This window comes from Rhineura floridana, chromosome 2 (assembly GCF_030035675.1).
Source record: "Rhineura floridana isolate rRhiFlo1 chromosome 2, rRhiFlo1.hap2, whole genome shotgun sequence".
In the NCBI taxonomy this organism is placed as follows: domain Eukaryota; kingdom Metazoa; phylum Chordata; class Lepidosauria; order Squamata; family Rhineuridae; genus Rhineura; species Rhineura floridana.
In genome coordinates, this window is record NC_084481.1 from 128,877,774 (window position 1) to 128,891,467 (window position 13,694).

General features: G+C 39.8%; 1 protein-coding gene across 4 annotated transcripts in view; it reads left to right on the forward strand.

Annotated features, from left to right (window-relative positions):
* Positions 1–13,694, forward strand: part of CSTF3 (cleavage stimulation factor subunit 3) — a 76,839-nt gene that overhangs the window by 53,090 nt on the left and 10,055 nt on the right. For all 4 annotated transcript variants that reach the window (XM_061610531.1, XM_061610533.1, XM_061610534.1 and 1 more), the window contains 12 exons: positions 3,944–3,976; positions 5,329–5,426; positions 7,964–8,030; positions 8,127–8,161; positions 8,268–8,394; positions 8,995–9,072; positions 9,264–9,426; positions 10,106–10,215; positions 11,182–11,298; positions 11,472–11,546; positions 12,512–12,655; positions 12,741–12,843. In XM_061610531.1, coding sequence (XP_061466515.1) covers positions 3,944–3,976; positions 5,329–5,426; positions 7,964–8,030; positions 8,127–8,161; positions 8,268–8,394; positions 8,995–9,072; positions 9,264–9,426; positions 10,106–10,215; positions 11,182–11,298; positions 11,472–11,546; positions 12,512–12,655; positions 12,741–12,843 — 1,150 coding nt within the window. The remainder of the gene's footprint in view (positions 1–3,943; positions 3,977–5,328; positions 5,427–7,963; positions 8,031–8,126; positions 8,162–8,267; positions 8,395–8,994; positions 9,073–9,263; positions 9,427–10,105; positions 10,216–11,181; positions 11,299–11,471; positions 11,547–12,511; positions 12,656–12,740; positions 12,844–13,694) is intronic.

Sequence of the window (13,694 nt, forward strand, 5' to 3'; positions counted from 1 at the left end):
TGGGAATGTGCATGCTTTCTTGCAGAGCCTTTGTTTCAGATACGACATTGCAAAAGTGTAGGGTACTTAGGAATCCTATTCTGGCCAAAATAATATCCGAGTTGCTGCTGCACTGGGTAAGGTTTCTTTCCCCATTGGCTGCTTTTGAGTCCTGATTCTAAATTATTATTTTTAATCCCTTTATAAAATGAAATAGTACTTGGAAGCATATGAGGAAAGATTCCTCAGTAGTGCTGATTGTTCATGAATCTGAAGAGGTTATACTCTTCAGTGCATTGTAGCTTGTTAGAAGCTTCTGAATACCTGCTAATAATGTAATGTCAAAATCACTGGCCTGTCCTATGGTTGGTACCATGTCCTGAATTGAATTCTGGTGTATGTAAATCTGTCGGCGGGTTCTCTGTGTCGGAATGTTACACATTACATTATTAATGAAATGTGTGAATTGTGTCTCAAACTCTCAGCCATCACAAATAACTGATAGAAATTTTGATCTCAATAGCTGCTTTCACATTTTATCTTTTTATGTTTTTTTTTAAATGAAGGCGCATTGTTTCCTTATGTATTCCAAAGCTAGCTAGAACCAGAGGGTGGTAATCGATGCTACGTTCAAGGTTCTGGGTTTGGTGTACAAAGCCCTGTTGTTACAACACGTGCTCTTGGGAACCTGAGTGTGTGAACTTGCCACCCACATGTCCCATGAAACACACCTCCTTGAGAGGAGGGGAATCTTTTGCTAGGGATAAAACAAGCACTTTGCCCTGAAATGAGCCTAAATGGTGTGTGTATTACCCAAGAAATGCAGGTCCAAACCAGACTAAAGCAAAGCTTTCTTTTATTAAGAGAAAAGAGAAGAATAGCATTACAAAAGTACTGGGTGCGTGGCAGCATTAATCATTAATATCCTAACCCATTCATGACTTTAAACTAAAGAGATTAAAGGACCCTATTACTATAAGAAGTGACAGGTAGGAGAGATTACCTATCCTAGGTCCACAAGTGGGCAGTGGGATGCAGCTAAAGTGATGTGGAAGAGCTCTGACCCGAAATCAGGAAGTAATCTGTTTGCCTCAAGGCTTGGGACAAGGCACAGAATCCCTTCCTGGTTCTGTCCCTGCCGTCCCTTGTTGCATTCTTTGAGAGCGTAGTTCCACGTGTTGGAACTCAGATCACCATTACCCCCCCTCTTCCTAGATTCAAGTCTCTTTTTAAAAGATTTTTTCTCTCTCACCCCCCTGCAAATGAGGGGTCTGGGTATGAGGTGATTTTGTGTGTGTCTGTGTGTATGTTTCTTGCTGAGCCTGAGAAACTCGGGCTACTTTTTGAACAATGGGATGATTCTGCTGTGCATGAAGGAAATCTGCCAAGGAGAATATAACATTTATTCAGTAGCTCTTGGTTAATTTTGTTTCTCACCACCTGCCCTTGTCCTTTGCACAATACCTCAGGAACACATAACCAGCAATACAAGGGGGGTGTGGGGTGGGAATTTTAATCGGCAGGCTCCAGGGCCTTCAAGCTCGTAACACTATACAGCTTGGGTCCAGGATATCTGAAAGATTGTCTTACCCATTTATACCCAGTCGAACACTATGCTCTGCAAGTGAGGGCCTCCTGCAGATACCATCTTATCAGGAGGTCCGTTCTGCACAACATAGGAAGCGGACCTTTCGTGTAGTAGCACCTACCCTTTGGAATCCCCTCTCCTTAAATATTAGACAGGTGCCATCTCTGTTATCTTTTTGGTGCCTACTTGAAGACCTTCCTCTTTCAACAAGCCTTTTAAGTGGAGACCTTATCCTAGTCTGTGTTGGAATTGCTTTTTACTATGTTTTTAAAGTTTTTTTAAAAAAGATGTTTTTAAAGTTGTTTTAATATATTTTAAAGTCTGTTTTTATGATGTTTTAATATGTTTTTGGTGTTTTTGTTTGCCAGCCTGGGCTCCTGCTGGGATGAAGGGTAGGATGTAAATTTAATAAATAAATAAAAGCTAGTCCTACTTAGAGTAAATCCATTGAAGTTAATGGACATTACTAGCTTAGATTCATTACTTTCAATGGGTCTACTCTGAGCAGGACTTAGCTGAATACAACCCTGATTTTTTAAACACTTCCCTTTTTTTCTGTGAGGTGTGAGAGTTCACGTTTATACAATCCTGTCTCATTTGTTCTGCTGACACCTTCTTGAACAAATCTCAGCCTGGTTGCACAGTGTGAAATCTTGCTCTAATGTTGCTTTGTCTCTGTGACAACAATTTTCTTATAATAAAGAATAAGTGAGATCTGCAACAAAATATTGCAGTGTGGAATGCAACACAGTTCTGGCCAGCTACCCATGCCCTCTTCCCTTCCATTCCTTTTCCCCTCCCAGTTTACAACTCCCCCCCCTTTCCAGTAAATTGCCAGTATTCCATGCCTCCCGAGCATGCTCAGGCCTCATACAGCTATTTGGTTGCTCCCCCACACGGGGGCCTGCTGGCACCTCCCTCTTGTGCTTGGACGGTGCTGTTTTTAGCTGCATAAGGATTGACCCTCAGAGAATGATTTCACTATTGGTATATAAGATTATGCTCTTTATTTACAGAATGTTATAAAAGTACACTTTGTAGAGTTTATTTTCTTTTGGTAGGACCATTTAGGGAAAGAAGAAGGGAGAAAGGTACTGTATGTTCAGTTACTCTCACAGGCTGGCATAGACTTCTATCCAGTTGGTCTTTCGGTCTTTTTTCAATGTCTAGTCCTTTCTAACTACTTAGCTTAAGCTTTGCCCTGACAGCAAGTTTTTAAAAATTGATATATTGTTTTATTACTACTATACAGTGCTTTGAGAGATTCTTTATATATGAAAAACAATACTGAAATGTATCTGTCTACTTACAAGGTTTAATGTTAGGGTGTGTCTCACTGTGAAAGTCAGAGACTATTTACAGCATTTGTACTAAGAGACATCCTGAAGAGTTAAAGAAGTCTGTGTCGTGTTTTTGTTCATTTGTATTGTGAAATGGAAACCCACAACTGAGGGGCAGATGCTACTTCCACTTTATATTTTGTACCAGTGTATCCCCTGGAAAAAAACACTAATACATGAATATGACCAGTGTATTGCAACCCCAAAATTGTGGCTTTCAAACTTTGTCTCTTCAGGGAACCCATTCCATGTATATTAACTGCCAAGGAAATCCTGTGTGTAATCAGTCAGGCTTTTTAGACATCACTGCAGTCATTCTATACCCACTGAAATTGTGCCCCACATGGTACCCCTGCAACACTGTGTTGAGGGAAACAGAAGAATCTCTTCAGAGCAATTGTTGTGGTCCTTTTCAAACATAGTTTGAAAATACTGTATTAAATACTGCCTTATAAGCCTTAGATAAAGCAGTCGCTTCTGTTGAGCTTTGATAGCTGCTTGAATTAGCAGTAGTTAGTAAGAAGAGTTCATGTTATTTCAGTACTATCCTTTAAAAGGGAGTGGTGGGATAGTACTCATCAACTTACAACTTACTTTATAGTTAATGATAAAATCAAATTCTATTGTTCTAAATCTACTGAAGCTAGATCAACCCAAGGGCCACATTCCTCAGGTGCTATATGTCAGTGTTGGGTTGGGCGAGAGACAAAAGTGGGTGGCCCACCAGATGTAATTCTTAACTTTGTACGGTAGGCTACATTTCAGCCACACCAAAGCCGGGAGCTGTTATGTACATACCCGTAGACTATTAACATAGTTAAAGGGCACATTCTAGTCAGGCAAAAGCTCTCAAGGAGAGTGATCTGAACAGGTCCAGTGCAGGCTGGGGCCTGAGGAGTGTCCCGAAGACTGGAAAAAAAGTACAGAGGGACAATGAGCTGGAGGTTCCTTATCCCTGACTTAAATAATAATGTAGGGTGCTTTTCCTTTTTTGGTGCAAGATTGGCCTAACTTTTTGAGTTTGTTTGTTTTACAGATAAAAGCAAAAAACTATGACAAAGTAGAAAAGGTGAGTGTATATGTACAGCCTACATTTTAAACAGATTTAGAAGGAGTAATAAATATGCAGAATATTTATTCTCCCTCATTAAATGATGTGTGAATTAAGTCTATACTTTTGCCCACATGGAGGGGAAAGGACTAATGTACCACCAGGTAAGCCTCTCTATGGAGGGCATTCACGAACGGGGCCACCACTAAAAAGGCTGTTTGTCTAGTAGCCACTCACTATCTCATTTGGCGGGGATATCCTGGGAAGGGCATCTGAAGAAGGTCTTAGGATTCAGGCAGGTAAGAGTTGGTAGAGACAATCCCTCAGGTAACCTGCCCTCAGCCACGTAGGGCTTAAAGTTTGAAAGCACTTTGAAATGGGCCTGGAAATGTACTGGAAACTAGATGTATTGGCATAATATGATCAGAATTACCAGTCACAGTTAGTCATCTTGTTACCCTATTTTGTAGCAGCTGAAGTTTTTAAACCATTTTTAGAGGTAACCTCATGAAAAACATGAGTAATGCAAATGTTATATGACAGTAGGTGATTCAAAGTTAAATGTGCTTCTCTTCTTCCTTTGCTGTCTGGCTTTAACTTAAGCTGGAGCTGCCTAGGAAGGTTTCTTATTTTATGATCCCAGCTTGAATTGAAGCCAGGTTTGCGAAGCTCTTTAGTGGAACCAATTTCAGCAAGGTTTGCACTTGGCCTCACTTTTTGATGAATCAGTTCCACTTTGGAGATCTGATCTGGAGGTCCCAAATGAAACCAATCTCAGTGGGACTTGCATTTGGCACCAAATTTAAAAGGCACCAAATGCAAGCCCCACTTGCCAAGGAACAATCGGAGCACTCTTTAACTTCAGCTTTACCTGTCCCACACCTGATGGGCCAGAGCTTCCCAGTATTTGCTTTAGGAGGAGTGCAACTCTCTCCAGAAAAGTTTGAAAACCCAGTCCCAATTAGCAGTCTTGCAGCTGTTGTGAAGGTTTTTCATCATTGTCAAAGTCACTCCTATATATTCAGCACAGTGCAGTAATCCAGACAGAAGGTTTCCAGGGCATGTACTCTCAGAAGTCACATCTGTGCTTTAAGATGTGTAAAGTGCAGTGTCAAAACTGGGAGGCACACCACTATGGTAAGCAAAAAGCTCTGGTACAGGATTTTGTTAATATTTTATCTGAAACAGATGTATTTCACAGTTCTGACAACATCTGTACCTGTAAGTTAAGACTTGGGCTGTTACTTTTGAGACTGCCTGTCTCTTCAGAAGAATGCAGAGTAACCATTAGCTTGTGTTTGTTCAAGCTCCAAAGGTATAATTCTTTGTTAATACCTAGTCATGGGTTTCTTTTCCCTCTATGTAAATAGCTGTTTCAACGTTGCCTTATGAAAGTTTTACACATTGACTTATGGAAGTGCTACCTTTCATATGTGCGAGAAACCAAAGGGAAGCTACCTAGCTATAAGTAAGTAAATATGGTTTATGTTAGCTTCTTTTTACTGTAATCAAATTCCTTTTTCAGTTAAAGATGCTGAAGCAGGAACTGTGTCTCAAAGGCTAGGCTTCTACCTTCTGCCAGGACAGCCTTGCCCAAGAGGAGAGACTGAAAGAACTGGGCATGTTTAGCCTGGAGAAGAGAAGACTGAGGGGAGATATGATAGCACTCTTCAAGTACTTGAAAGGTTGCCACACAGAGGAGGGCTAGGATATCCTCTCGATCATCCCAGAGGGCAGGACACGGAATAATGGGCTCAAGTTCAGGAAGCCAGATTTCGACTGGACATCAGGAAAAACTTCCTGTTAGAGCCATAAGACAATGGAATCAATTACCTAGAGAGGTAGTGGGCTCTCCGACACTGGAGGCATTCAAGAGGCAGCTGGACAGCCATCTGTCGGGAATGCTTTGATTTGGATTCCTGAATTGAGCAGGGGGTTGGACTCGATGGCCTTATAGGCCCCTTCCAACTCTACTATTCTATGATTCTATGTGGCAGGGTGAAGCACCTTCTTCAGGCAGCACCAACGGGGGGGGGAGAAGAAAAGACAGGAACTGATGCCTGAAAGGTGCAGCAGGATTTTTAAGTGTTGGCTATAGTGGGGGTTGGAGGGGCACATAACGTAGCATGTGGTGCGATATGGCCTAGTGGTTGCCATGCCATACATTTAAATATACCTAGTTAGCAGGGTGGGTGTGTAGATTTGGGCATTGCTTCAGATAACATGTATTGGCTCAGTGTGGTGTTCCGTGTCATTCTATATATGCCTCTTGATTACTTCCAGCTGATTGTTGTTAAAACTTTTTAATTTGCTGAGAGAGCTGACAAATTGACACTTCTGAAACAGTCATAGACAAGATATCAGAAGGACCTGTAGCTTTTCTCCAGGCATCTGCTAATCCAAAGATGGCACAGTCCTCGAAGCTGGTTCTGACATGTTTTATTTGTTGTATTTATTTATTTATTTATTTATTTATTTATAGACCCTCCGTGGCGCAGAGTGGTAAGTGGCAGTAATGCAGCCAAAGCTCTGCTCATGGCCGGAGTTTGATTTCAACGGAAGGAGGAAGTTGAATCTCCGGTAAAAGGGGTCGAGGTCCACTCAGCCTTCCATCCATCCGTGGTCGGTAAAATGAGTACCCGGCATACGCTGGGGGGTAAAGAAAGGCCGGGGAAGGAACTGGCAATCCCACCCCATATATACGGTCTGCCTAGTAAAAGTCGCAAGACGTCACCCTAAGAGTCAGAAACGACTCACACTATAAGTGCGGGGACACCTTTACATTTATTTATTTATTTATTTGTTTGTTTGTTTGTTTGTTTATTTATTTATTTATTTATTTATTATTTAATTTGTATCCCACCCTTCCTCCCAGCAGGAGCCCAGGGTGGCAAACAAAGCGGTAAAAGCACTTTAAAACATCATAAAAACAGATCTTAAAATACATTAAAACAAAACAGCATTAAAAACATTAAAAAAAACTTTAAAAAGGGTTAAAAACATATTATTAAAAAACCCACATATTAACAAGCAATTCTAACACAGATGCAGACTGGGATAGGTCTCAACCTAAAAGGCTTTTTGAAAGAGGAAAGTGTTCAAAAGGCGCCGAAAAGATAGCAGATATTTATGAATTTTCTGTTCACCTTTCACCACACACAGCAGTCACAGGGTGATTTCCAATATAATATAAAATATGACATCATAAACCTACAATAAAATACAATCATTAAAAGGCCAATCATCAGTAAAACATGGCAGCACAAGATAAATCTGAGACCTTGGATTGTCTCCACTAATTTTCTCTGAAGGCCTGGGCGTATAAGTATGTTTTCACTTGATGGTGGAAATCCAAAAGCTGTTACTGTCTCTTCCCCCTCCAGGGGGACAATTCCACAGTCACGGTGCCACAAGAAATCATAGCTGGTTCCATTTTTAATTCCTTTTACTTTTATTTAGATATTTTTCCCAGCCTCATCTCATGTTCCAGGAAGCTAACAACAGTAAAAGTTATACAAATAAAATCAAAAGCAGTTGTTTAAGATCCTGTGCCAACAGTGTAACCCCAGGATAAGACCAATAACAACAACATTAACAGTAGATCATGCCCTCATGTAAATAGGCATGTCTTGTATTTCTTTCTAAATATTAAAAGTGAGGCACTATTTCTCTAAACAGCTCCAAACTCAATGTGTTTTATATTCCTGAGTTAAAAATGCAGTGCAGGAGTAGCTGGTATCAGGGGAAACCAAGAGTTCAGGTATTCTTGTACCATGCTGGACCAAGGCTATCACTGCCCTGTGGAATGCAAGAACTGAACTTTCATTTAAGCTCAAAAAAAAGGTATCTTACTTCATTGTCTCCCCTCCCCTCCATCTTATGAACTTGTTGTTTAAAAGAGTATTTTAATAGAATAATTAATTAAATAAATAAATAATAATTAAAAGAGTAATTTTAATAGAAATTTTAACATGTGGCTCTAATAGTGTATATGTTTTTCTCCAGAGAAAAAATGGCTCAGGCATATGACTTTGCTCTGGATAAAATTGGCATGGAAATAATGTCATACCAGGTATGTTTCTTTATTCACTTAAATATTTATTTGTAGTGTTTAATTATAATAACAAAGTAAACTTTCACTGCTCTGATTCTATATATTTTTACATAGATCTGGGTGGATTACATCAATTTTTTGAAAGGCGTGTAAGTACAATAAATCTGCCTTCTCTGTTAATTAATGCAACATTGATATTCATACAGGTTGCAGTGTGTAATTGCTGACATGTTACTGTCTCGCCTCACAATTTAGTGAAGCAGTAGGATCCTATGCAGAAAACCAGAGGATAACCGCTGTACGCAGGGTATATCAGCGAGGCTGTGTGAACCCAATGATCAACATTGAGCAACTCTGGCGAGATTATAACAAGTATGAAGAGGTAAATAAAAAGAAGCCCCAGCTTTCAAACGTAATTTAATGTTTTTTCTTGGATCTGGAGCAGGGAGGTTTCTTGAAAAGACTCATTTCTGTCTCACAGGTTAAAACTTGGGTATTCCAAATGCAGTGAAAAAAAAATTGTGAAGGGTGGAGAAGAGAAGCAGGACAAGAGAGAGACTTTTTTCTGTAAACAATTAATAGAGCAATTACAAACCTGCTCTGACTACATTTTTTTCCAGTACAGTTTTTTCCCAATTCTAGATGGATGAGACCACTTCTGTTGCCACAAGGATACTGAGCTATCCCAGCCATTTTTAAATTACTCATCTGATGATGTGCTTTGCACAGCAAGAAAGGCAATCTCCCAGTGCCAGGAGCAAGGCAATGAGGAGTTCCAGTGCACCTCTCCCTCTTTAAGCAGGATACTAATCCAAGTAAGAGGTGCTTTCCCACTCTGGTCAGCTGGAGAGAATTGCAAGTAGGGAGTCACCCTTACTTAACCCATCTCCTTTTTTCTTTCTTCCTTTGCAGAAGTATGCATAGGATTGCAACCCTAGAGTGGTCCTGAGCAGGGCTTCATGGCTTGTTTTCTTTCTTCCAGGGAATAAATATCCACTTAGCTAAGAAAATGATTGAAGATCGCAGTAGAGATTATATGAATGCTAGACGTGTGGCTAAGGTACACGCTCCTGTTCATTTTGTTCTCCTTTTGTTTTAATTAAAATACAGCATGGATATTTGTTGGATATTTGAATTGCAACAAATGATGAAGTGGAATTGATAAAAGATTTAGACTTTATTTTAAAACCCATCTTAATGAATTCTCTTCCCTGCTACAATTGCAGTAATACCTGTATTTTTCCCCCTCAGGAATATGAAACGGTGATGAAAGGTCTGGACCGCAATGCTCCCTCTGTCCCACCCCAAAACACTCCCCAAGAGGCTCAGCAGGTAGACATGTGGAAGAAATACATTCAATGGGAAAAGAGTAACCCTCTACGTACTGAAGACCAAACCCTTATAACAAAGAGAGGTAACTGTACATTTTTACTATGCTCCTTAGAAATAGTACTAAGAAGATGACATCATTAATAATTTGGTTATGCTGTTTTTGGACACAGGATCCCTACACACTATGCAAACCAAGCTCCCTGGACTGTGTGCTTAAATCCAATTGATTGCAGTGATCTTAATTGCACTTCGTTCTTCTCCAGAGAGAAAAGTTTCTACTTACATATTCCTAACCCTCCATAGTTGGTAATTTGCCAAGGGAATCCATTAGTGCCTTGTGAAACAATAAAAATCTCTTATGGCTCAGGGTGCAAGGACATTTCATCGCTAATAAAGAGAACATCATATTGGTCCTTTTGCCACTAAAGGGCATGTAGAATCAGATTTTCCAGCAAGTGCAGTATTGTGTTTTTCTTACCACCAACAGTTTCAAAGTAAGATGTCAGCTGGGTGGGGATGGGGGGAATTAATTGTCTGGAAATCTCTAATAAATATATGGATGGCTACTTGAAAGGGCAGAGAACTGAGGAGCATGGCTCTTGGTATCATACATAGATCATACATAGATATTATAAGGTGGATTTTGAAGAGACTTTAATTTGTAGTTACATCTGCGAACCATTGGTTTAAAATATATTAGTAATTCATTTTGTAAGCTGCCACCTACTAGGAATATTTCTGGTTTCAATGTCTTCCCCTAGTAATGTTTGCATATGAGCAATGCCTCTTGGTGCTGGGACATCATCCGGATATCTGGTACGAAGCTGCGCAATATCTTGAGCAATCCAGCAAGCTGCTAGCTGAGAAAGGGGTAAGAGAAGGCAGTAAAATATCTTACATTTTATGTACAGTAAATAAATATATACGTGGTTAGTACCAGACTGAGTTAGCTGAACTTGGGTCTGTTGAAATCAGCATGGTTACTCATGACAGACAGACCAACCCTGAGTATAGAAAACTGGTGAAATTTATGCTATCTTAAATTAAGCTAGGGTGGATTATCCCAATTCCAAAATCTATTGAGGAGTGGGGCTACTGCTAGCTGAGCCAGCCCAAACCAGGCAGAGGGAAACAAGCCTTTAAAATAGAGTTTGACTTATACCACCCTTTTTGCTGGCATACGTTCATTTGGGTTACTAGGTCATATAACTTAAATGAAAGAGGTTTAGAATAGGTGTAATTTTCTTCTTGCTGCTTCCTGTCCCTGCCAAACCCCCATAATGCCCCTATTTGGGGACTTGTACTGGTGTAAGTTCTGCATAACTCTGGCTCAACCGGGATAGCCCAAGATCTGCCCATTCTAAACTTGCTCATCCCAGCAAATAGTGGATTTGGATTGCACTGTAAGTCAAGTCTCATTGATTTCAATGACTCTTTAAGTTCAAGTAACCTATCCAATCTCTATTTTTTGGTTAACAATAAAATAATAAATTCTACCGAAGTTGTTTAGGATCATATGCAAAAGCATATTATCAAATTTTTAAATAGTGTGTTATTTTTAAAATACAAAGGAAGAATCCCAAGTACATAAACGTAATTAAGTATTCTGAATTTATCCTGGTGCTGAACTATATTTGATTTTTGTAGATTTGATTTTTGTAGCTGGTATGTGCACTGAAATCATGTTTATTGCAGCTGGCTTCTTGACAAATGTAAACCAGTTGAGTTTAGAATATTCCTGTAGCTCTATAAATGATCATAGGGCTGAAAATGGTTTTCATTTTTCACAGAGTTTGTCAAGTTGGTTAATATTATCATTATTTTCCCTTGATTCCAGGACATGAACAATGCTAAACTGTTCAGTGATGAAGCTGCAAATATTTATGAAAGAGCAATCAGCACTTTACTAAAAAAGAACATGCTTCTTTATTTTGCATATGCAGATTATGAAGAGGTGAGTCCACAGTTTATATTCTTCTTTCAGTCCCCAGTACAACCAGCCTTTTCTTTCTTGTAAATATTCCTGGCTGGAGATCCTGATCTTGACAAAATCAGATGAACAGTTCTGGAAGTAATTTTGAGCATAAACTAGTTAAACTTCATATTTTTTATTATTTGTTTTTTCAGAGTCGGATGAAATATGAGAAGGTGCACAGCATATATAATCGGCTCTTGGCTATTGAAGATATTGATCCCACTTTGGTATGTTTAGTCTTCGTTGTTTCACCTTACTGAAATGACTAAAGAATAAAAAGTAATGGATTTTACCATGTTGATTTTCTTTCTTCAGTTACTAAAGTATTCAGGTTGAAATGCGTAGAAAATCTCAGACACGTTTTCACATTTGGTTATGATTGCCTTTATTCTTCTAAAATGGAAAAAATGTCCCCTTTCATTTTCTACTGTTACATTAGTCAGCTGTTTTGTCACAATTGAGGTGTATAATTTGTGACATAGTAAAATATTGCAAAGATCCTCCGTGGCGCAGAGTGGTAAGCGGCGGTAACGCAGGCGAAGCTCTGCTCATGGCCAGAGTTTGATTCCAATGGAAGGAGGAAGTCGAATCTCCGGTAAAAGGGGTCGAGGTCCACTCAGCCTTCCATCCATCTGTGGTCGGTAAAATGAGTACCCGGCATATGCTGGGGGTTAAAGAAAGGCCGGGGAAGGAACTGGCAATCCCACCCCATATATACGGTCTGCCTTGTAAACGTCGCAAGACGTCACCCTAAGAGTCGGAAACAACTCGCACTCTTAAGTGTGGGGACACCTTTACCTTTTTAAAATATTGCAAACTGTTTCTAACCTTCCAATTAAGAATAATTACAAGCAGAACCATTGTTAACAATAAGTTCGGTGGCACCAATAGCACTAGAATGGCCTTGTTCAGAAGTAACGGTAAGCCAAACTTTGGTTTACCATGAATGAGCAAGCATGCTGGTGCCTAAAGGAAAAATTGTTCCTTCCCTTGTCCTGCTACCTGGAGCTAAGCTGTGCCTTGGCTTAGTATTGCATACAAACCCGGGTTCACGATTTGTCTCACTCCAAACAAACTATGATCTGTAGCCAAGGTTTAGATGTGCAATGAAGCCATGTCTTTCATGTGGTGTTGACTTCTGAATGTTGCCACAGCTCAAAGATGATCCCACTTTTTAATCTATGTGTGTCAGGTATACATTCAGTATATGAAGTTTGCAAGGCGAGCAGAAGGCATAAAATCAGGCAGAATGATATTTAAGAAGGCACGAGAGGATGCCCGGACCCGTCATCATGTCTATGTCACAGCTGCTCTGATGGAGTATTATTGCAGCAAGGTAATCACACACAATGAATGAAATGTTTGCTTCTCCTTTTGGTTTTCTTCCCCTCCTTCAACTAATAACATTTTGAAATTTGCAGGACAAGTCAGTGGCCTTTAAGATTTTTGAGTTGGGGCTAAAGAAATATGGAGACATTCCAGAATATGTCTTGGCATATATTGATTATCTGTCTCATCTAAACGGTAAGTTCTGGGGACTGAGATAATTCAGTATGGGATTATAACTTTTCAAGCAAACCTGACACAAACAGTAGGCAGTGGCCTACTGTTGAGTGTTGTTGAAAGGATTACTGACATAATGAGTGTGAAGCACTTTGAAATGAATTGTGTAATACTATGAAATCATTTGAAGCAAGTTGGATGAATATTGATTTTTCAAACAAATTAAAATCAAGCACTTGAGAAATATTGAAAGTCTCAACTGTTCTACAAATTGGGTTAGATGCAGACTTATGCTCAGAGAAATTCTGCTTGCTGTGTGAAGGGAGCAGGAAAGCAATTTTTACCAATTCCTTTTTACCCCTGCAGTCCCCTGAAAATCTCTGCCGGAGGGTCAGATAACCCTCCAGAAGAGCATGAGAGGTGCAGCAAGGGAAAGAGGCAATTGGTGAAAACCACCACCACTACCCTTCCTTCAGTAGGGAGTCTTTTCTGAATGGACAGAGTCTCACTGATTGCAGGCAGGACACTCAGGATCCATTCCCTAGATAGCTAATCTGAGGATTTTAGACTGAAAAATCAACAGAGTGCAGGGACGCAAAGGACCAAAAAAGCAAAAAGGCCATTGTGGTCCTGAGCTGCTGCTTCTTGTTTAGTGCTTAGGTGTGCTGCTACTGACATCAAGTTTTAAATTGAGTTTATAATTCTTACTTTAAGATTCTGGTTGTTTTAATTTATTGTTATTATGTGGTTTTATATCTCTCAGTTGTAATTTTTGTGTGTGTACTGCTGTAGAGCAGAGTTCCATAGCTGCTTCCAAAGCCTTTTCTTGATACATGTCTTCTCCCTGAGATAGACAAATGAATTATGCTGTG